The sequence below is a fragment of the Aspergillus niger genome, assembly GCF_000002855.4.
Source record: "Aspergillus niger supercontig An07".
Lineage (NCBI taxonomy): Eukaryota > Fungi > Ascomycota > Eurotiomycetes > Eurotiales > Aspergillaceae > Aspergillus > Aspergillus niger.
In genome coordinates, this window is record NT_166523.1 from 579,824 (window position 1) to 602,889 (window position 23,066).

The window sequence follows — 23,066 nt, forward strand, 5'->3', positions numbered from 1 at the left end:
GTGTGTGTCATCGTTTAGAGTACATTTACAGATATTCAAAGAATCCAAGTACACAGTGTGAGGCAGAAGGAACTATGGTAAATGATAAGCCCGGTTCATTATGCGAATATCATCATAATAATGGGGGACGCGGTCGGGAAGTATTTTCAAGCAGAAAGGCTTAAGACGTTAAAACTATTTCCCAACCTTCGTCTTCTTCTTTGGCCGCGCTCCCTCCGCCTCTGACATTGGCTCATCCTCATCTTCGTCTTCCCCATCGGATGCATCCCCCATCTCGGCGTCACTTGCACTGCCGCTGCTCTCGTGCGCGGAGTCGTATTCTTCCGCGACGTCAGAATCAGACTCGGCCTCGAAGTCCTCGTCAATGGATTCTTCGTCTTCATCGGCGGAGCCACGATCAGCCCGGACGCCCTCGTCGTCGCTGGAGCCCATGTCGTCATTGTCAAGAGCTGCCGCGATAAGAGCCGAAGCCTAGTCATGGGAGGTTAGTGATGACGAACACACAAATGTATGAGGAATTTGCAAGGTTACACATACATCGTCGGACATTTCGTTCTTAAAGCGGATGTTCTTCGCCTTGAAGAATTCCTCGAGTGGTTGTTGCTCCTCGCTAGGGAATGTTAGCCTCTGCTAAATATTTGAGCGTTATAGAGATCCACATACCGGTTGATGTTGCTGAATTGATGCTCTCCCAGGCCAGCCTTCAAGCTGACTGTGATGTCAAACGTTCTGCTGGCCGAAATGGCACCACCCACCCGAGACATGGTAATGATCGCAATGTTCTCAATCTGAATGTAAGTGGCAGGCTTGGGGACGAAAATCAAGCTCTTATCCAAGAAGTAGAGGAGACCCTCGTTCGCCTTGATGGAGCACTTGACTCCACTGTGACCGTGATGGCTGTAGAATGTCAGTAATCAGAGCATAAGCTAACATGGAATAACGTAACACTGACCTGACAAAGTCCTTCGACGGCATGATGACCTTCTTGCCTGACAGGCCACGGAAGATCTTCGTGACCACCTGGTGGATGGGTTCCTCGTAGCGGGGCTCCAACTTGTCTTTGTAGCGAGTTTCCAAAAGTTCACTGATAGATTGTCAGCTGTATGCGATCAACTGGATCCCTCTGTATGCACTCACTCCGTCATGTTGAGCTCCAAGCTAATCTCCTCGTCCAACTTCAACTGCATAACCAAGAATGGGTAGCGAGTCTGGCCCTGTCGTAGCGGGGGATCAAGTCCCAGAACGATCAATGTATGTGTGTCATCGTTCTTCGGAAGCAGGAAGAACTTCTTGATAGAAGCGTATTGAATCTTGTAATCGTAGGTTTTACCACGTAAACGGAAGGATGATTCGTACATGTCGATATCGAACCGACCTCTGAAAATCCGTTAACACACTGCCATTATATCTTCCGGATAGTACGCACCTGGGTGTAAGATGCAGAACATCCAAGAAAGTAGCGAATGTGTCGCCAGCCACATCTCCAATCTCCGCCTTGTCCATGAGCATCTCGTAGAACAAGTTCGCCGCATTCTGCTCTTCGCCCTCTTCCTCCTCGGCTCCGTTCTCTTCGTCGGCGTTTTCTGCGTTTTCCTCCTTGATACCCTTCTCGGTCTTCACGGCCGTTCCTGGGATGTAGAATCGCATCTCGACAAGCTCGTCCGGACCCGAAGCGGCCTTGCGACCACGGTTCTTCGTGCTACCAGCCGGTTTGGCAGGCTCATTGCCCTCGCCACCAAGAGCAAACTCGACAGCGACTTCGTTCTTTCCGGCAAGGTTCGTGTTCGATATCTCGGAGTAGGGGATTTCGAATGCTGGTCGGTTCTGCACGTTGAATGATAGTTCTGCTTTTGTGAACTCTGCCTTGCCCCAGTTCCATCCTCGAAGAGCGTGCTCTCGGCTCTCCATGTTGATACCATACCAGATCTTGAATGCTTTGCTCAATCGCTCGAAGTCCTAGCATCGACGGGGGCAAAGATTAGACAAACTCTTCTCTCATATTGACATCACTCAGACATATTCCCGGACATACCTCCTGGTCAAAACCATCAAGCTGGATGACTCCCGAGGAACGCGACAAGATTTTCAGCTCATAGCCCTTCGCTGCTCGACTCCATTGGGCTGCGCCGATGTTGCTGCTGTCAAGAGTGAACGTTTCGCCTCCTCCGGAAGGCTTCCATCCTAAGCCAGATTCCGCCAGCTTGCATTTTCCATGCTGCTTCGAGAGGTCGAGATAGATGTTGTCGAAGCTCTCCCTAAAAGAAGAAATTAGCACAGTAGCCGGCGATGATAGGTAAAGAAGCTCACATTTTGGAGGAGCCCTCAAGGGTGTCACAATAAGCGTAGTAGGTATTGAAAGGGTTGAATCAGTTGCTCTCAAAGCGGCGACAAGATTCAGGGGAGGGATAAATGGGTTGAGTGTGCTTTTTGCAGATAAGGTGTTTGGGCTACTTCCGATACTGAGCTCCGATATCCTTTTTCCTGGAGTCTCGCGTTGCGCGCGGCTATGCCTCTTACGCGGTGCGGCAAGTTCCTGGCACCACTTCTGCAGAATTGGATTAGTGCTTGGTGCCTGAGGCATTAATTTATCAACCACGGTCAAAGTCTTGGTTACCTAACCTCAAGTGAGGTAGTTGTAATAGGCGCTCTAGTGATGAATACGTGGGTTACTCAATTCATATGCTGTCTGTTATTTGCCGCCTATGGAGAATACATACCTTGGGAATGGGATGCTGCTTTCTGGCACTGCTAACCTTAGTCTCACTTAACATCCCAAGACAAGGGGACTTCGCGGTAGTCACGGAACTAAGTTGATCTTGTTCATCGCTTGTTGTGTTGATCTTTGTAGTAGAGCACATTTCAGATATTGACATCATCTTGTCGTATGCTTGAGGCTCATTCTGTTCATAGTGGTATGATTTGGAGTGGTACTACTACTCAGATCTATATATATCGGCCCGCACTTCCATTTCAAACCATACCATTACTATGTCTACAAGTACTCAGCTACTACTGAAATGCACCGATATAATTCAAGGGGCGTGTCTCCGCCAAAGGAATCATAAGACAGAAACCTATGACGGACTTGTTATAAAGAGTAACGTTTTAGAAGCCAACGAGTGCCGGATATACGGCTTCAGTTAAGAATACTGCTTTATGTTAACCAATGATTAAACTAATTGTCAACCGCCCCAAATTCCGAGACCAACCATGTGCCCGCAGTGGGGAGCGAGCAGTTGGTATATCTAGGCGCACAAGAGAACTATGTTCAAGGTTTGATTGATGCAACAATATCGATAGACTTCTATTGAACAGCTTGCAGATTAGCGTTCTTTTACTGTATACGTCAGATGATGTGCCGCGAGTAACAGTTAATGACTGGGCAACTCCGAAACCCGTGCCAGTTCATAATCTGAGCACCCATGGCTTCTGGAAGCTTCTGGATACACTGCATTCCTGACTAAGCTTGGGATATCCCTGGTACCTCTGCGCATATGTGGCCTGGGTACTGTGGCTCTATAATAAGTAAGGTGTGCTCTTGCTGTATGTGGAGGGCAATATGAAGAACGAGGGCATAAATTGATCCCGTGGCTAAGGTTTCGCTTTACTGACGTTTCATTCTGACTTGCAGTGTTCTGTACCTTCTCGGGCTACAAATCTTACATATCCATTGCATGCTGGCAAGGACACGGTACTTCTGACTTGTCACTATAGGAGGCCACGATTGCTCTTGGCAAGCATGTACATGGACGAAACTAGCCCTCATCTTTGATAGAGAGCTCCCCGTGTGTATTTATCTTAATGTCTAAAGCAACCTGAAAGCGCACCGAGAAAACAAATAACAACTCACAATATAAATTTCTTGTATTCTATACAAGAAAGGATATTACGAATCCATCCCCGTAGCAAGGAGAAAGGAAGGCCAACCCACACAGCACTGTCTGTGCCGGGTGTGATATCTGGTACTATGCAGAAATCCTGGGGCCTATACGCTAATATCATCTGATGCAGCTTTTGATTATGGTTTAGGAGGAGGAGATGAATACTGTCGGTGAGTGCCCAAGACTCGTGATTCTATACCTGAGAGTATGAGATGGCTGCCTCTGGGCGATAATGAGAAGGAATTGCTCGAGTCTAGTACAGAGCAGATCAAAATAAACACGATGTAGCTGCATGTAGGTGTATCGTGTTAGATAAACCTAATGTAGCTCCTGCTGTGGGCATATAGAGTTAGACTTCCGTAACCTGTTCATGCGACTCTTGCAGCATAGTACACCGCCAGTAAGGACGATTTCAATCAGGTAAAATGCATTGATCCTGAGCTGACGTCTGTGAAATGAGGACCTCTAGACTTCTTATTTCACCCCAGTCTCCCGATGCTGCCCGTCATTACCGTCGTTATGACAGCGTCCAATACTAGGGGTGGGGTGAATGGAGAAGATCACCTAATAATAGGTAATCCCACCGGCTGCAAGGTATCTCTGGTTCGGAGGCGCAAGTAATGATCCTGCGGAGATGATCAAACCAGCCTCTTCCCTGATGGTGGTAGTCTAGAGCCATTCCATTAGCATCCTTTCCAACCTGATCGGAGAGTTGAAGGGTTATGCAAATACCAATAATGATGTGACCACTCGATAGTACAGGAAGTAAATGGCATGAAGCCCGTAATTGAGGGCGCCCCCACTTTGCGGTGGACACAAACTGGCTCCCAAAGTAGCTCCATTCCGTGGCTCATACGCAACAATGGATCCTCTAGCGAGCGAGTAATGTTGCGTTTCACCTTCCCGGGCCGATGAGCATCCCGAGGGCCCCCTCACAAACGAGCCATCGAGAGCTGCTGACTGCGCAGCTGGTGGAACCCGGAACGCAGCCAAATGGGCAATGACCGGGCGGGAAATGATGGTACCTGAAAAACCACTAAGTACTTACCACCGACCAGCATCTTCTGGGAACAAACAAGCCCCTGCCGGCCATGTCACTCGTTCGCTCCATCCAACTTCTTCTCCCAGTCATTCGTTAATTAATTTTCACCTGGCTGTGGCCATTCCTGTACTATCGGGCTATCTCTGCCTGAGATCACATTCGTTCCTTATCTCTTTTTTGCGTTCCTTTCTTTTTTTGTTCTTCTACACCTTCGTCTATTAATGTTTTCTGGGCCCGACCACTCCTTTTCTCGTGTTCCTCGTGCTGGTAGCTCAGCCTCCTATTAGGAAAACCACCGTCTTTCTTTTACTCAATTCTACCCGATCTCTTTCAAACGCCTTACTCGGGTTCAGACAATTTGTTTTCGATTTCAATTCCCTTTCTTCAATCCCTGGCCTTCAACCTTTCTTTGGCCTGTCGTCGCGAACCTAAACAATGAGGGCACCCTCACTGTTTGGGCCTGCGACGGCTGGCTTGTCGACCGTCCTCCGCCTTGGCTATATTCTCCAGTCGACCCCCGCTTACGCACTCACCTTTCAATCCGTCTCAGAGCCCGAGTTAGATCTGTCGCCGTTGGGCCAAATCGCTTTTACAGGAGACTTCGATGCCATTTCCCTCTATCAATACACCGAACAGTCCGACACCGCGACCGAAGATGACAATGCGCAATCCCTTCTCACCCCTCTCCCGAACGGAATTCTCACGTCACTCGAGTCGTCCAACGCCCATATTCGTGCGATGTGCCCCTTCACGAAGAAAGACGGAACATTCTCGGGTATTTTCGTCGGAGGCAACTTCACCCGCCTGGGAGGGGTCGACTCGGAAGGTGTTGCGCTGTACAATCCGGACTCGAACAAGGTGACAGCGTTGTCAGGTTTGTCGGGCTCGGTATCAGCCTTACTTTGCGACCAGGAAACGAACAGTGTTTATGTCGGAGGAAACTTCACATACTACAATATCACGAACGCGGTGGCCTGGGTCGGAGACGAAGGCTGGTTGAACTTGACGTTTGGAGGCCTGAACGGGCCCGTCAACTCGATCATGAAAGATAGCAATGGCCATATCATTTGGGGCGGTTCTTTTGACGGCATCGGCAACTCTACGTCATCCGAGAAAGGACTGCAGGTGATAAACCTCGAGAACGCTACGATTACTTCCGACGCAGAATCATCGACAAGCGGCTATATCAGTCCTCGTAACATCATATGTCAGACGAGCGGCGACGATGGCGAAGGCAAGACTTGGCTATTAGAGGATTATTCCCCAGGGTACTGGCGCGCCATGATGGGATTCGAATATTACCCTACCAAATTTAGACTGTACAACACTCATTATGAGGGACGCGGCACGAAAACGTTCCTGTTCAGGAGACTTCCAGACAATGGAATTATGAACTTGACGTATACCGACCCCAACACCGGCAAGGACGTTCACTGTGATCAGTCTTGCTCCCTTTCAAACAGCACATCGGAGAAGTATCGCGAGTTCCGTTTCGTCAACAGTGTTGGCATGAGTGGATTTCAGATCGAGATCCAGGACTGGTACGGCAAGGGTGCCGGTCTGAACGGGATTGAATTGTTCGAGACCAGTGAGTTATCATCTCTCTTTCCTTATGCTGAACGTGAAATCTAATGGCTATCAGACATTTATGCATACGCCATGAATGCCTTCAACGAACCGACCTGTTCTGGTTCCGATTATCCGTCTAAGTCAACTCGCACGGGGTCGTGGTCTGTCGCACCGTCCGGCCAGAGCTCGTCCGAATACTTGACCACGCAGGTGACAGAATCAAATGCAACCAGTGCTTCAGTAGTGTTCGAACCCGATGTCAAGCTGTCCGGAAACTATTCCATTAAGCTGTACACACCCGGTTGCGAGCAGGATAGCACCTGTGATTCTCGTGGCATCGTCAATGTGACAGTCACTCCTACCAGCGATACCGACGAACCTATCCAGACGCTTATCTACCAAACCAACTTGTATGAAAAGTACGACACCATCTATACCGGCCATGTGGATGCCAGCGATGATTCTTTCCGTCCCCGTGTCAAGTTGACCCCGACATCCGGCCAAGGGAACAATGTCACTGTGGTGGCGTCGCTAGTTCAGTTCGTGGCGAACTCGGTGTCAGGCAATTCGAGTGATAACTTGAATGGCCTATTTGACTACAATCCGTCGAGCGACACCACGAATGTCACGGCTTCCGCGATTGATCAGGCTGGCTTGGCCCTCAAGGATGAAGCTTCCGTTAACGCCCTGGCCAGCCATGATAACGTCGTATATGTCGGTGGTAATTTCTCGAGCTCCAATATCGAGAACATCATGTACTTTGAACAAGACGGCAATGCGACCGCAATGCCTAAGGGTGGATTGAACTCTGAAGTGACTAGCATGGCGGTGCTGGGCGACAACCTCTATGTCGGTGGAAATTTCACTGATACACACGATGGTGGAAACGATGGCCTGAGCTATGTCGCAGCATATTCTTTCGACTCGAAGACGTGGTCAGCATTGGGCGCCGGTGTCAATGGCCCTGTTAACAATGTCCTTGCTGTCAAACTCAACGTTTCTTTGGATCTCAACGAGACGATCGTGGGTGTTAGTGGCCGGTTCGATCAATTGCTACCCTTTGATGACAGCCCGGCGACCAACGTCTCTGGATTTGCCGTCTGGGTTCCTTCGCGCAACAACTGGCTCCAAAATCTCAATGTCAGCCAGTACGAGTTTGCTGGACAATTGTCAGCCTTTGCCGAGGCAGATAATGCAACTATACTTGCCGGTAGTCTCTCTTCCGGTGGTCTTGCTGCAGCCGGCGCTGTTGCTCTCCTCTACGACAACGAGCTGAGTCTGGCGCCTCTGCTGACGGATTTCAACACAAGCGGTCAGACCTACACAGGTCTTTTCGACACGAGCTCGAGCAACAATCTCACGATTCTAGGTGGTCACTTCACTACCAATGCGACTAACGGGTCTGCGATCAATAACCTCGCCATACTTGACGGTAATGCCGCTACCATCCGTGGTCTAGGTGCAGGCATTGACAGCAACTCCACGTTCTTGGCGTTGGCAATCTCGGACAACGTCCTCTACGCAGGTGGAAATGTTTCTGGAAGCGTCAGTGGTTCGGAATTGAATGGTCTGGTGGTTTACAGCATGGAAAACAACACGTTTTCCCAGTACCAGCCACCCCGGTTCCTTGGCGACGATGTGACAGTGAATGCCATTGCTGCCCGCCCTAACTCGAACCACATCTATGTTGCAGGGCAATTTCAGAGCGCGGGGGCTCTGCCCTGCCCGGGTGTTTGCTACTGGGACACGGAAAGCCAGCAGTGGAATAGACCAGGCGCGAGTCTGAACGGAACCGTGCTGGCGCTCAAGTGGCTCAACAGTAAGGAACTGTTGGCAATCGGAGATCTCAATATCGACGGGAACCAGTCCGTAGTCGCGACCTATACGGTCAAGGAACAGAGCTGGCAGACTTTCGAAGGGGCTTCGACCTCTGACATTCCTGGAAGCATCACTGCCTTCACCCCGGCTAACACCGCGGTGTCCAAGTTCTGGCTTGCGGGCGTGTATACCAACGGCTCCAGCTTCCTTGCCGCCTATGACGGATCTAGTTTCAGTTTCGTGAGGAACATGTTCGACGACGAAACAGAGATTCGTGGGCTCGAGGTTCTTCCCATTAACAAGAACCACGATGGTGTGAGCAACCTGAATGATGACCAGATGCTTCTGGTCACTGGTCGGCTCCAGCTCCCGGACTTTGGAAACGCCTCAGCGGCCCTATACAACGGGACAACGATGACACCTTTCATGCTGTCTTCCACATCTGATGGCCAACCGGGCAGCATTGCTCACATGTTTTTCGCGAACTCGAACCCCTACACCAGTGGAGGTATGCACTCTTCCTCAATAATCTGACTATAGTATCGAATTCTAACATTTTAATCAGGAAAGCACCTGTCCAATGGTATCGTCGTCCTTATCTCGTTCTGTTGCGCTCTCGGCTGTGTTTTCTTGATCGTCATAGCCGGTATTATCTTCAACAAGATCCAACGCCGTCGTCAAGGGTACATGCGGGCTCCTCAAGGAGTCGGAATGGACCGTCCTTCCAACATGCGGAGGCTACCTCCGGAGTACCTCTTCAACTCCATCAAGCAACCGAACCCGGGTGCACCAGCCATCTGATTTGGAGGGAGGGGCATTTCGCCTGCCCCGGATGCAATACCTTGCTGAAAAGCATAGAACGACCATATAATTTGACACCATCTACCACCATGTTGATTCCAGTCTCATCTGATACCTCGAACGGCGTTCTTGGGAAACAATCCATCATATACCCGATTCATTTTTATTCTTGATTCATGATGTTTTTCGACCTCCTCGCACTTAGAGGGAGGCTTTTTGTCCCGTTTTCGATTTTATTCTCTGCTTGAAATCTTGCTCATGCCCCATCTGCCTTGTGCATGCACTATATGCGCATGCATGTTCTATCTGGCCCGGACCCACATCCGGGCACCGTCCAGTCCTTGCCATGCTATAGTTGTCGTCGTTGTCGTTGAGTGTGATCTCTTGTTTCAGTACCTATTGTACCATACACTCACACCCTGTGTCTTACAGACCGGTGTGAGACCTGCCTTTCATTCCGCTCATCATCTGAGCAGTGGATGTCATGTTACCGGATGGACATGTACATACATAAGTTAATCCGCGCGAGTCCGCGGTAATGAACAATATTTGTGCATTAACACTTACAATGTCTTAGTCGGGTACTTCTCCCAATTTTTAGGTATTTTAGTAGTCAATAATTCCCCGCCCTGCAGGTGTCATGCAGAGTATAGACTCCTCCATTTCTTCACTAGTAGTTATGTTTACTTCTTCCGGGGATCAATAGAGCGAACTCTGATAAATTTAATCCATGTACTCCGTAAAAATAAGTATCTTACTGTCCCTTTCTGTCTCTCCACTTTTAATTTCCTATTCATGTATTGTATTAATAGCAAGCCTATCATATGATACAGTGGTCTGGTTCAAGGAAACAGAACTCAACGTGATTGGTGGAGGAACGGGAAAGATGATCGAGATGTGCAGGGTTAGACACTTGCTAGTAGTAGTTTATCTAGTTCGATTCTGGAGCCTTATCTACTTTTCATAGGATACTTGGTGAGTATTCTATCTACCTTCACGATGTAAATCATGTCAGTGCGTTATTCGTGTACTGTAGTTAAGTAGCTAAGCGAGAAGAAGGAAGGATGAGGATTGAAAAGCGGGGGGGAAGGGAAGGACGGTGTAAGCAACCCACAGAAGAAGATGATCGCGTGAGGGACAGAGATTTTGAGGGAAAATAGACAAAATACGGAACACTAGAGATCCAAACGAGCAAGCGAGTCGGAGACTGGATACTTCTTAGCTAAGGAGTTGGTATGCACCAACTGATCACATGAGGCACTTTTGGGAATTTTCCCCGCAAGACCACCGGAGCAACAAAACTGCGGGCAACGGAATTGGGCCAGACTCTCCCCCAAGCAGAGAGTATTTGGAGTCTCCAGCTGGAAACTAAACTAGACAGACACTAAAGGCAGGCCCCCCGCTTTTCTTTTTCGCCCGCTTGCTTGCTTTTCTCTTCCCCCGTCCCGCTCTGTTGGTCGATGGGAAAAGGAAAAGGAAAAGGAAGAAAAAAAAGGAAGGGCAGAAAAAGCGGATGCAGTGAGCTTTGAAGCCGTTCTTTTTTCTCTGCGCCTCTCCTTTTCGCGCCTCTTTTGCTGCCTTGCGATCGTCCCCCGTTCAGCCTCCTTCGTCCTCCCTTCCTCTCTCTCGCGCCCTTCCCTCTCTTCTTTTTCCCCAGATAATCGCTCTCCGCCTCGGTTGTCGGGCCTAGTCGACTTTAGGGCGCTTTCGGGCCAGTCTCGCTGGCTGACCTCGACTTGCTCACTTCTCTCTCATTTACCTCACCCAGAGTTGTTGTTATCGTCGGTTCCCCACTGAGCTCTTTCGGATGCTGCAGCTCACCTGCCAGCGGTCCCAACCGGTATGCGATCCCGCACAGGCTGGTACGTCCAACAATAAGACATCACTCCCTCCCCATGTCATATGTGTTGGGAGATCGGGAACACCCGCCCCGACCTCCTAGCAACAATCACCTTGTCCTTCTGCTTCTGGCATGTCAAGACACTGACTGTTGGGCCCTCTGCCACACCTACCGCAGCCTGACGTGTCGTACCCGGAAACTCAAATGTAGGTCTACAACCTTGCTTACCATCCCTGCGCTGGGCGGAGATTACAGATGCTAAGAAAAGGTGCTGGGCTTAGGTGACGAGCAGAAACCCGAATGCTCACAGTGTCGTAAAGGCGGCAGGGTTTGTCGCCCCAGCGAGGGGATCGTTTTCCGCCATCAGCAAAATGCCTCGATGAACAAGGACCTGAGCGATGCCGCCACCGGCCGTGGCACTCTGAAGGGGTTCTACTCGTATAAGAATACCTTTGACAAGGACAGCGTCTGGCTCGACATCCCAAAGCATGGTATGGACAAGGAAACCATCCCCGCTGTGAGTCTTGTTAATCTGACAGGTGCTCTGTCTTCCCTGTAGTCATCTTCGTCGATAACTCGGATCCTTATGCGGAAGACCTTGAAGCTGCCCTGGGAGAGTCCGAAGCCGCCATTTTGGCCGCAAACTCTCATGCGCGTGCTTGGAGTGCTCAGCGCACGTCGTCCGCTGACGGCGAGACCCATGGCTTGGAGACCCTTTCCACGGTGGCAACCACCGATCGCCTTTCTTATCCTCCCTTGAGCATTGATCAACAGTCCATCCCGTCAACAGACCACAGCATACCTTATAATAATGTCCCATCTACAGCATCTTCAGATACTCCAAGCCAGATGCGCGGCGTCATCGCACCTCAGATCTCTCCCTCTCTCTCGATGTCCTCCAACAATACCAATAATAATAATATCAACTTTCTTCTTAATCCTTCACAATCACGGTCTCCGCCTGTGGATCCCAGTCTTCAGCATGCACCAGAGCGTAGGAGCTCATCATTGACCGCCAGGCCACCAGTGCCGCGAGCCACGTCGGCCGATTCGAAGTCGGAGGCACCCGCAGAAACGGACCACGAGGTTGCATATCTCCTAAGACATTTTTCAGAGGCACCAGGACTTTGGTAGGTCACCAAACCACCACCACCACCCGGCTGAACATTGTTGATGAGATGGATGATAGGATGGATCTGTTCGATTTAGGAACCTATTTCGCATCGTCCGTGCCGGTTAGAGCTCTCCGAAATCCATTGTTGAAATACGCCGCCTGTGCGTATGCTGCGAAGCAACTGGGTCGTGTTAAGGGAACACAGGTGACAACCGGTGGTGTCTATTCTAGGCATCTCTCCAACAACGTAGATTGGTCCTGGTCTGGCGCCAAGTATTATGAAAAGGCCATCCAACTCCTAATGAAAGAATTGCAACCTGATAAAGGACCTCCGCCGCTGAGTACCCCAGAGGCGTTTGGGCAGTGGCAGGCTGCTGAGTTGTGCGAAGACCAAGAAAACCCTCGCAAACGCCGCCGCCGTTACTCGGACAGTCGGTTCTCGAAAGGGGTCCATTCAGATGAAATTCTTGCTGCCACAGCCATACTATCTGTATATGAGTTTTTAGATGCCACAGGTCCGGCGTGGAATCGTCACCTGAGCGGCGTGAAGTCCTTGTTGGATGTAGCGGAGGTAGGAATGATGCCAGTCGAACAGCGCCATTCCCCCGGGGGAACAGCGTTGCAACAAACCAAGGTTCCGGGGCTCTCGAAGGCGAGAAAGGCGACCTTCTGGAACTTTGCACGACAAGACTACCTAGCTGCCTGTGAGTGCATTTATGACCTGCAACAAACGCCCTTAAATGTGCTAACTGGGTTTCATAGTCATCAATGAGAGCCAGACAAGGTTGAACACGGACGATCTGGTTTTGTGGACTGAGGCGGGTCTCCAAATCGACAACATGGGCTTTGTACGCTCCAGTAATGCGACTGCAATAGGCTATCCAGACGGCGAAGAACCCATAAAGGAAGATCTGGTTTCGAATGGTCTCGTTTGGATTCTCTCAAAGATCGTTAACTTTATCAATGCCGGTGATAACGTCCAGTTGAACCACCCTGGCTCGATGGGGACGGGTCCTCTGGGCCTTTCGCAGCAGGTTTTGCTGGAGCGATGGTACCGCCTGGAAGCTGAGCTCGATGCCTGGTACAATGGACTTCCTGAGACGTTCCAGCCGTGTGCCCGGGTTGACCTGTCCAAATTACCTCAGAATAAGGATAACCCGAAGTTTGACGCTGGCTCGCTGTCCGAAATATGGTATAGCTTACCCCTGTGCTCCTCGGCGATGCAGCATTATCATATGGCTCGTATCCTCCTTCTCATAAATAAGCCACATGAGTCCACCAGCAGAAGGAGCACCATCGCTGATAGGCTTAATTCATATCGCTCGATCGAGAGTGATATTCGATTTCACAGCCGGGAAATTGTGGGGATTGCGTTGGCTTGTCCAACTGGCGCGGTCCGCATCAATTCCCTCCAGCCGCTGTTTGTTAGTGGTCAGTGCCTGACGGAACCCGGAGAACGGCGGACAGTCCTTGCTTTGCTTCATGGAATCGAAGCGGAACTCGGCTGGGCAACCGAGTATCGTGTAAACCAGTTGCTCAGAGAATGGGGCTGGAACGAGGATGCTGCGAATGCGAGCGTCCCGTGAGGCCTCAAGAGGCAAGACAATGCCATGAGTAATGGTGCTCGTCTCTGAGACATTCGTTTCAACGAGTCATGAGCCACACCTAAGCATACTTGCTTCAGGCCTCGCGATTCTCGCCATCACCGTCCATTCAAGTGGAACGAGTCATTTCAAGTCGACGCCAGCGGGACTTGTAAATATGCGGACCTGCTACATCGACCGCCGCCTAGGACCTGAGACATAATCCAGCCTGTCCCAGGCAGGCCAACCCGGAATGGGTTGCATATATGCGCATCTGTTTTGAGAATCAGCCTGTTGATTTTGAATGATACCAATGTGTTTTGTGATTTGAACCCATACCGTTGTACCCAGAAACTGCATGAATGCTAATGCCAGGGAGGAGGCAAGAACGAGGCACCTCTCACTCACTCACTATTATGACTTCTTTTCACATCGTGGATATGTGTTTTCCTTCTTGTATCATGAGTCTGTTTCCAAGCCACATGTTGGCGGTTAGTACGGAGTAGCCATCGAGACAATATGACCCCTCTAGCCCATAAGGACACAGCCAACCTAGGAGTAGGAAGACGGGAAGAAGCTCGAGCGCAGAGGTGGGCAGCAGAAGAAAAGTAGCTAAGAAAGAGGCCGAGGGCCCTGAGCCTCGAAATTTGCGCCTGGAAATTGATTCGCCGTCAGACACTCGGCAGAGTTGCCTGCACCTTCCACATCTGGCAGCTGCAACATCGGGATGCACGTGCCGCCGTTCAGCTTCCCGCCTCCTGATGGAGTCGCTCACTTTCCTCTTCCCACCACGGAGAACTAAGCTCTCCCTCTCCATCACACCACATCATTGGAGCTTCATACCCCTCGAAAACTGGAGATCGAAAACAACCGACCATCCATCCACACCTCCCTTCCATCGACTCATTGTCCTATCAGGTGTGGATTTTCCTTGTGAAATTCTGCACACATATCGGCAACACCTTCAGGCCTGTTAATGATCGCCATGGTCGTCACGGAAGGTTAACCGACCATCAATTTGCCCCGCGACCCTCTTCCTTTTTTTTTGCTCTTAATTCAAAGTTCAGACATCTATCGTCATTATCGTGAATGATCTTCGCCTTGTTCCTTGGTTGCGTTGCGGCCCTTGCCCACTTTTTCCCCTCTTCCTCCTCCGCTCATCATCTTGCAGATATACAAGGGAATGGTGTGTGGAACAGGTACACACACTCTCTCTTCAGTTCCGACCATCCCGATTCTCACCGCAACCCTATTGATCTACTTTCCGTACCCCATACTACACAACAAGGTAGAAATTATTCTTGTTGATATCGTCACGATTTAACTACCAAGTAAGAAGTATCACCGATTATACCCGGCGTGCAGGAAAGTGTTCCGACCGGCTAAGCTAGCTGGCTTGGTTTCCTGTGTCAAGGGGACTGATTCGCTGGCCTTGTGGAGTAGGTTGTTGGCTTAGTGTAGCTTAGTTGTTGGCCTACTTGCCTTACTAGATAGTCACGGAGTAGATACCTTGTATTCTGCAGCAGTTGCGATATTAATTTGATTCTGCACACTTTAACCTACGGAGTACTTGCTCAGTAGACCAAGTAGTAATCCTGGTTGCTTTCGGGTGAGCGGGATGATCCTAATAGTTACCGGTGCCCTACCTATCCTTAATTATCTGAACTCAATACTGTAGACTATAACCTAACCAACTACTCCGTACCTACTCCGTAATCCATTTTTTTTTAGTAATCAGATTCCCCAGACGGGAAATCCATACCTCCCGTAGATATCCACATCCGAATCTGTCGGATAGCCCAAAGGAGTAATCCGAAGCAGTAGAACTACTAGTAGTAATAGTAGGCATCTTGCAACACCATCCAAGAATTCAAGGAGCCGGTTCGGGTTGCTTGATGATCCTTGGTGGGTTCGGTTTGTTTTATGTGGTGAGGGGTAAATGCAAGTACCTGAGACAGTGTGGTGGTTGTGTTGTCACGTGTATTATGGGAATCAACTATAGATACGACTTAGTACTTACTGTTTGCCTTTGGGGGAACTTGGTTGATGTTGTTTCATTTGGGACTTTTGACTGTGTACTGAGACATTGTAGATTGGTCCACACTTCTGCTGCAGTCGAGTTTCTTTTCTGGTTTTGGGTTGCGATCAGTGGTAAAGAGGATGGGTATAGCATGTAGCATGGATTTGAATTGGAGTATGGTCTATGATGATATTAAGTAAGAGTGGTGGTATTATACAGGGTATAAAAATCATTTCTTGCGAAGTCGCTTCGACATCCTCCTTGCCGTCGTTGTCTGTGAAGCTTGTACGATGGTGTTCAGCTTCTCCTTCTCTTTAGTTTCATCTTCTTCTTCAGCCTTCACCCCCTCCTCATCTATAGGTCTCTTGGTAGGCACCGCAATCGCCGTGGTGACCTTTGTCTCCACCTCGACACCCTCCTTGTCATCCTTCTCTACCTTCACATCCACCTTCTTCGACGTAGTAGCAGCCAATCGATCCGAAAAGGTCCTCAGATCAGCCGTGAACAGCACACTATGCGCCCACCCCGCTTCTTTGCCCCAGAGCTTGCGGAAATGGTTTCCCACGGCATCATAAGTAACCTTCGTCAGGGACTTATTACCGCCCTTTCCAAACTTGTAGTCTCTCTGCGCGATTTGCCAGACTAAACCAAAGACCATTAGCAATCAAATGTGACGTGACAAAGGGATCAACCGAGGTAACAAACCATGCGTATCAACCGGAACTGCCTCCCCCCATCCCAGCCCCATCAAGCACACGCAATCAGCGACCTTCGGCCCAACCCCCTGCAACTCAAGCAACTTCTCATGCGCCTCCCGATACCCTTCCCTCCCCTCGGGCTTCATCTCACCCGCCGGTGCAGCTTCCACCCCCCAAGCCGGACACTCTGGGTTACATAACGAATCCAACCACCCGCTCTCTCGCTCCTTGGCCACCATCACTGCCGTCTGATAGATATATTTGGCACGGTACCCGAACCCCAAGCCGCGCAGCTTACCCTCCACGTCGTGAGCGGTGAGGGCATCCGGAGCCGGGAAACCGTGATAGGCGCGGCCATTGATGGACGCAATGAAGGGACCGTAGTTTAGGCAGAGCTTCTCGACCATCTGCGAGATGCGCGCGATATTGTTGTTGCTGCTGCAGATGAAGGAGATCAGGGCTTCCCAGGCATCTTGGCGCAGGATGCGGATGCCGGTGAATTGGGGGGCTTTCTTGCGGAAATTGGGGTCTTGGGCGGACCATTCGGTGTAGAGGGAGGTGAGGTTGGCGGAGAGGTTGAAGTAGTGGGTTAGGAGGGAGAGGGTGGTGTCGTCGTCATTTATTTTGGGTTTGGGGGATTGGGCAGTGCGGTAGGTTCGGTAGTAGAGGTGAGTTGGGTCTTGTTTTAGAGAGAGGAGACGGCCGTGGAGAACGCAGCGCCATTCGTCTGTGTCGGGGACATTGTGCCATCTGTAGATGATAGGGAGTTTGGTTAGATTGCATGTCCGGGGAAGACGAGGAGGGTACTTGCGGTTATTGTTACCGAAAAGATTGACCACAGCGGAGGGTGGTGTTGATGCAGAGCTCATTGAGGCTCACCGGCAACTTGCGCCATTCTGAAAAGGCGCCGACAGTCATTACGCGAGTGAATTGAGAATCTATCAGCTTGTCGCTGAGGAAGGCGAATGTGAAAGCACGATAAATCGCGATAAGTTGATTCTGCCAGGAAGATTGGCCGACACAGCAGGCGGTCAGGTCTCCGCAGACAGGAGGCGCTAACCAATTCGGACGGGAGTGTCGCCGATCGTCACCTGCGAGTTTTCCCTCCAGCGCAGCTCTTACTTTCTCCCCGATCACCCTGCTTCTATCCTTCGCTGCCATCGAGCTTGCCTTTCGGAGTGTCTGATCGTGTTGGATCTCTCTCCGACAATTATTCGCTGTCCATCCCTTTCGTCACGTGGAACGGGAAAATAAGAGCCAAAGAAATATTGCCGGAGCTTTCAGTATGAACGGCGATACGTACACGTCCAGAGGTAAGCTTTATCGTCACCATACCATTTACTACCGAGTAGGGTGGCTAACAGAAATGTCGCAGATTCTGGTCGCCCTAGAGACTACTACGTGAGTGAAATTCGACCAAGGGTGTGTCTGCCCCGAGCTAACTGGAGTGAAACGATAGCGCGAAGAGCGTCGCGAGCGCGGCGGCGACAGAGCAGAGAGAGGAGAGAGAAGACGGTCGAGGTCCCCCCACTACAGTTCCAGAAGCTCCCGACGCGAATATGAGGTAGATTCGTATTCGTCCAGCCGCGACTACCGCGCCAGAGAACGCGAGGACCGTTATTCTAGCCGCAGAGATGACCGGGAATGGGATCGGGATCGCGGCGACCGCGGTGATCGCGGTGATCGCCGGCGCAGAGAGTACGAAGATAGACCTTCCCGCCGCGAAAGGGGAGACAGAGATCTGTTCGAGGATAGACCCCGACGGGAAGGCAGGGGTGACCGCGAGCGTGAGCGTGGGGAGCGTGGAGAGCGTGGAGGGCGTGGAGATCGCGAACGCGGCGAGCGAGGGGAGCGGAGACGGAGTGCGTCGCCTCCTCGAAAGAGAGAGGCCACACCCGACCTCACAGATATCGTGTCGGTATTGGATCGGAAACGCCGCTTGACGCAGTGGGATATCAAGCCTCCGGGCTATGAGAATGTTACTGCTGAGCAGGCGAAGCTGTCAGGTAAGACAAATTGTCTTTTCGTTTGGTATCTTTGTAGTCTAATGTGATCTTTCACAGGCATGTTCCCTCTCCCTGGAGCCCCCCGACAGCAGCCGATGGACCCCAGCCGCCTTCAAGCGTTCATGAACCAGCCCGCAGGTGGCAACGCGGACACGTCTACCCTCAAGCCTTCCAACTCTCGCCAGGCCAAGCGTCTCTTTGTCTACAACATTCCCGAAAGTGTCACCGGCGAGACCCTTTTGGCCTTCTTCAACGTCCAACTCAACGGTCTCAATGTTATCCAGAGTGTGGATCCTTGTATCTCGGCCCAGGTGGCCCAAGACCATACTTTCGCCCTGCTCGAATTCAAGTCGCCCAATGACGCTACGGTTGCACTTGCTTTCGACGGAATAGCGATGGAAGAACACGAAGCTGCTGGCAACGGTGCCGCTAATGGTGCCGCTCAGGGCTTGGAAGTTCGGCGACCCAAGGATTACATTGTCCCTGGTGGAGCAGAGCAGGAATACCAGGAAGGCGTGCTGCTGAACGAGGTGCCTGACTCTCCCAACAAGATCTGCGTGTCCAACATTCCCCACTACATCCCCGAAGAGCCGGTAACAATGCTTCTGAAGTCGTTCGGAGAACTTAAGTCGTTTGTTTTGGTGAAGGACAGTTCTACGGAGGAGTCTAGGGTAGGTTCCTATCAAATGACTCCTGGAAGTGTACTGACATGAATAGGGCATTGCGTTCTGCGAGTATGCCGATCCTTCGGCAACAACCATCGCGGTGGAAGGCCTCAATGGAATGGAGCTGGGTGACAGGCACCTCAAGGTTGTGCGCGCCAGTATCGGAATGACCCAGGCTGCAGGCCTTGACATGGGCGTCAATGCGATGTCGATGTTCGCCAAGACGACATCCCAGGACCTGGAGACCAGCCGCGTCCTGCAGTTGCTCAACATGGTGACACCGGAGGAGTTGATGGACCCTGAAGATTATGACGGTAAGTGTGCCTGTATGCATGAGTAGGAGCCTATTGACTAACAGAACAGAAATCTGCGATGACGTACGCGACGAATGCTCCAAGTACGGCACTGTAGTTGAGCTGAAGGTACCCCGTCCGACAGGCGGCAGCCGACAGTCGCCGGGTGTGGGCAAGATTTTCGTCAAGTTTGACACGGTCGAATCGACAACGAATGCTTTGAAGGCGCTTGCGGGCAGGAAGTTCTCGGACCGGACTGTGGTTACAACCTACTTTTCCGAGGTGAGATCCTCCATCCTGATTCAGAAATCTGGCTTAGACTTGCTAACTTGTGCAGGAAAACTTCGACGTCAACGCATGGTAATGTAGGATGGACGGTCTATACACATATCCCATTTTTTTCTTTATATCATCTATCTCCTTTGTTCTCTTTCATTGCCACTTCATGACGCGTAATTGATCAAGGCCGACGATGCCTGGGGCAGGCGATGCAACAATCTGTACTGGAAGTTAAGTTATGGAGAAGGGGGAGTGAGACAGTGGTGGTTGAGATGCGCTCTCTAGTACTGTAGGGGTTACGATGTACCATAGCGAATGAACTTGGATCTTGACATGCTTCAGGTAGATGCTTTGGAGGTACTTGAATACCACCGTAAATCATTCGAAACATTCGCATACCACACGTTTACGAGTTCGCAGTAAACCATCACATCACCATCACTATCACAACCTCGAGTTCATCTAATAGTGTCTAGTATACATCTACCGTAAAATTAAGCATGCTGGACCAGAATTTGTGGCGAAGCTGAAGTGGCAGGAGTATGTAGAAGGCATGTCAGATAGTCTTTCATAGGCTTTCGATGACTGGCTATCTGTGCTAGACAGGAATTCGGGGGCGAAGCTGAAGTGACAAGGGATAGAAGGCAGGTTGCACAACGTACAAAGATATTTCAATGATTGGATATTAGAACATGCTTGTTCATATTCATATAGATACAGTAAATTTCATCGTCTTGGATTTATTGCATAAGGAGGTAGTTATTCAACCACCAACCATGTACTAACTGCAAGCCAACTCTCTCGATTTCATTGCAGTCTCTACCACTTCAACTGATACTTGACTTGAATAAGCCGTGACTATATACTACCAGCCAAGATGGTCTGACTAGCACACGCTTTTGTTTTTCTAGTACTTTTCGCTGCCATGTACCTTGGCAGATACCCCAATGGTATTAACCCCATGCCACACAAATTTATTATACTCATTACTGATGGTATATGCGGGTTACTCTTTACAAAGACATATACTTTACGAGGGAGACAGTGTCCAAATCCCCGCGGATCATATAGGCTGCTATAGTCTCGACCAGTTCCAGCCCGACTTCTTTGTAAGTCAACCTTGCGAGATATATAACCCGCTAAGAATAAAGAACAACATGTCTAATCTTAAGAAGGACGGACCAGTTTTCGTCTATCAAGATTCCTGATGGTGTGCGATGCTATCTGATGGAGTAAGTTTTGAAGAATTAATAATCTTGCAAGTAAGCTAACATAGACAAGGATGGGAATGTGAGAGTATCTTCATCGCCTCTTAAACAAAAGTTTTTTAATGCTCCTGGACTGGACAGTCTTTATAACATTGATTTTAATGATAAGTTGGAGAAGACTGATTGTTTCAATATTCCTGAGGGGGTGCAGAACGCCTAAGGTCACGGTCGATGAGTCCGGGTGCTTGTTTCTGTAACTGGTTGCTTGGGTATATAGTCTGACCGTCACGGTGATGCTTGAGCTGTGGTTTTGGCTGGTTGATTCGAGATTGTATTAGATAGTTTGATGGCTTGTCCCAAAATCGTGAGATGAAAGTATACTAGTGTCACATATCAATAGAGTGTCAGTCTGATGTGTCAGTCTGATTATATGTTTGCTATGGTTCGTGGATATAACCGGGTATAAACTGATTAGTATGTGTCGATAAATTGGATTACCAGGTAGGTTAATAAATCAGCCTTCTATATACCCCGGAGTACTAGCTACTGAGGTATATATACTTACACTTGGTAAGTACATTGTTCAGCTACAGTTATTAACCTATAACTAAGCAACCTTCAAATTACTAGTCACCTATTGCTCTATCTATTACCGTTTCGAACCCACCCCCATTATTATTTCTCATCATGCAATAAGCCCGGAATGAACTACTTGCCGAACCTAATCACATATTCTGCTACCACTAGTAAGTAAGTGTTCCTCGGCACATACATTCCCCATGCATGCATGCAGACAGACAGAAGCCGAGGACGATCGATTTCCTAGTAGATTGAACCCCGAGTGATGATCACTCTGGTCCCCGATGGTTTAGCCTAGTTCTAGCAGACAACTGGGTAATTATTTACTTAGTAGTTACCCGCCGTTGACCCCACATGTTGATATAGGAACGGGTGAGCAGTTATCAATCAGTGAGGTATACACATAGTACTAGCATCTCTCTCACATTCACACACACAGAGCGAGTCCGCTCGCGAGCTCGGAAATCCTATACGAGTTATATTCAAAAATACTCATATGCCCAATTACTCGCACTAGAAACATATCACGATAGTAAAATGACAGACAAGCACTACTCACGCCACAACCAGCCGTCAACTCGATCAAAATACCCCATGGATCACTACTAAAATGCCTCGTGGTAGTTCTGCTCCTCGGCTTTAATATACAGTAGGTCTGTGCGTCAGGGAAGGATCTCTCATCCGTTACTACCCTTCTGCTCGGCTGGAACGGAGTACTCCGCCTAGTTAGTAGTAGTAGAATAGAGAATAGTCTGGCCCAATTCCCCGCGGGGGAAATACTATATCGAGCGTTATTAAGTAAAGTATAGGTAGGTAGGTAAGCAGTAAGCACGGTGTGTCTGTTTACTACTAGTATTTCTCCTAATTTATAAAAGATGCATGCGATAATTATGCCGGTGGTAGTGGGATACATTATAGCCACTCGAAACTAAAGGACTGAAATCAATCTACGTTCCACAGAATACTTTGCCCAACTACCAACTAAATATTGACAGAGATAAGTGAATACGAAAAGTAGAACCCCCCCCAAAAAAAATGACAGACAATAGACCCCCTGTAGGCTCCTCGCACGGGGATGACTACCTATTCGGTTTAGTATATACCAGGGTGTAGTAACTATCCCTCCATCCATCCCATCCATCCATCCGATGCCGGACTGCCGTGCCATCAACTTTGCAAACTCCGAGGACATCAATCGATAGTGTGCTTGGGCATCCTGCCTCGGCTTTCATAAAACCCAATTCCAATTCTAACGTTTATGTCCGTGCCAGCACCCTAAAACAAGAAACAGATACTCTAAGCCTCGGTGATCCATTGATCAAGTGAAAGAAAGCATGCATATGCAAAGCAAGGGTTAGTGAACAGACAGAACTAAAGCAGAGAAGATAGTCCAGTCATGTCACTGAGCAATACTACCTGCCTGGGAAAAAAGAGGGGGAAAGAGGCCAAGAGATTCTAGACTGGAGAAAAGAAAAGAAACAGAATCTAGTGGGTGGCGGTTAGTGGTGGTGCCATCTCCGCTTGTTGCTGACAGGAATCAGCATTAGAATTAGCCCTGCGGGGGTTCATGATGTAACTAAATTGCTAAATTGGTTAGTAGCAATTAGCCGAAGGATCCTTTCATTATGCTGACTGCCAGACCGTTGGGGGAAGTTAAGGTTTGGGGGTGG

General features: G+C 49.7%; 7 protein-coding genes across 7 annotated transcripts; 5 read left to right on the plus strand and 2 right to left on the minus strand.

Moving 5' to 3' along the window:
- Positions 1-174: 174 nt before the first annotated feature.
- An07g02860 (uncharacterized protein) lies at positions 175-2,309 on the minus strand (the record flags this gene model as incomplete). Its single annotated transcript, XM_059748316.1, has 8 exons — positions 175-449; positions 534-610; positions 664-897; positions 953-1,084; positions 1,138-1,377; positions 1,427-1,956; positions 2,033-2,255; positions 2,308-2,309. Coding segments are annotated over 8 exons (1,713 nt in total).
- Positions 2,310-5,358: 3,049 nt separating this feature from the next.
- On the plus strand, positions 5,359-9,111 carry An07g02870 (uncharacterized protein; the record flags this gene model as incomplete). The annotated part of the gene is made up of 3 exons (XM_001391333.3): positions 5,359-6,511; positions 6,566-8,818; positions 8,876-9,111. The coding sequence occupies 3 exons, from the start codon at positions 5,359-5,361 to the stop codon at positions 9,109-9,111; spliced, it is 3,642 nt and encodes a 1,213-aa protein (XP_001391370.1).
- A 2,219-nt stretch (positions 9,112-11,330) lies between these two features.
- An07g02880 (uncharacterized protein) lies at positions 11,331-13,651 on the plus strand (the record flags this gene model as incomplete). The annotated part of the gene is made up of 4 exons (XM_001391334.3): positions 11,331-11,442; positions 11,511-12,081; positions 12,141-12,769; positions 12,828-13,651. 4 exons carry the CDS (start codon positions 11,331-11,333, stop codon positions 13,649-13,651), a joined length of 2,136 nt encoding a protein of 711 aa, XP_001391371.3.
- A 2,246-nt stretch (positions 13,652-15,897) lies between these two features.
- An07g02890 (uncharacterized protein) lies at positions 15,898-17,235 on the minus strand (the record flags this gene model as incomplete). Its single annotated transcript, XM_059748318.1, has 3 exons — positions 15,898-16,310; positions 16,374-16,495; positions 16,553-17,235. 3 exons carry the CDS (start codon positions 17,233-17,235, stop codon positions 15,898-15,900), a joined length of 1,218 nt encoding a protein of 405 aa, XP_059606642.1.
- Positions 17,236-17,651: 416 nt separating this feature from the next.
- Positions 17,652-19,699, plus strand: An07g02900 (uncharacterized protein; the record flags this gene model as incomplete). The annotated part of the gene is made up of 6 exons (XM_059748319.1): positions 17,652-17,679; positions 17,742-17,788; positions 17,826-18,372; positions 18,430-19,043; positions 19,090-19,351; positions 19,401-19,699. 6 exons carry the CDS (start codon positions 17,652-17,654, stop codon positions 19,697-19,699), a joined length of 1,797 nt encoding a protein of 598 aa, XP_059606643.1.
- Positions 19,700-19,942: 243 nt separating this feature from the next.
- An07g02910 (hypothetical protein) lies at positions 19,943-21,037 on the plus strand (the record flags this gene model as incomplete). The annotated part of the gene is made up of 6 exons (XM_059748320.1): positions 19,943-19,966; positions 20,109-20,149; positions 20,212-20,267; positions 20,324-20,364; positions 20,521-20,718; positions 20,891-21,037. 6 exons carry the CDS (start codon positions 19,943-19,945, stop codon positions 21,035-21,037), a joined length of 507 nt encoding a protein of 168 aa, XP_059606644.1.
- Positions 21,038-21,520: 483 nt separating this feature from the next.
- An07g02920 (hypothetical protein) lies at positions 21,521-21,913 on the plus strand (the record flags this gene model as incomplete). The annotated part of the gene is made up of 3 exons (XM_059748321.1): positions 21,521-21,567; positions 21,731-21,768; positions 21,810-21,913. The coding sequence occupies 3 exons, from the start codon at positions 21,521-21,523 to the stop codon at positions 21,911-21,913; spliced, it is 189 nt and encodes a 62-aa protein (XP_059606645.1).
- Between the last annotated feature and the right edge of the window lie 1,153 nt (positions 21,914-23,066).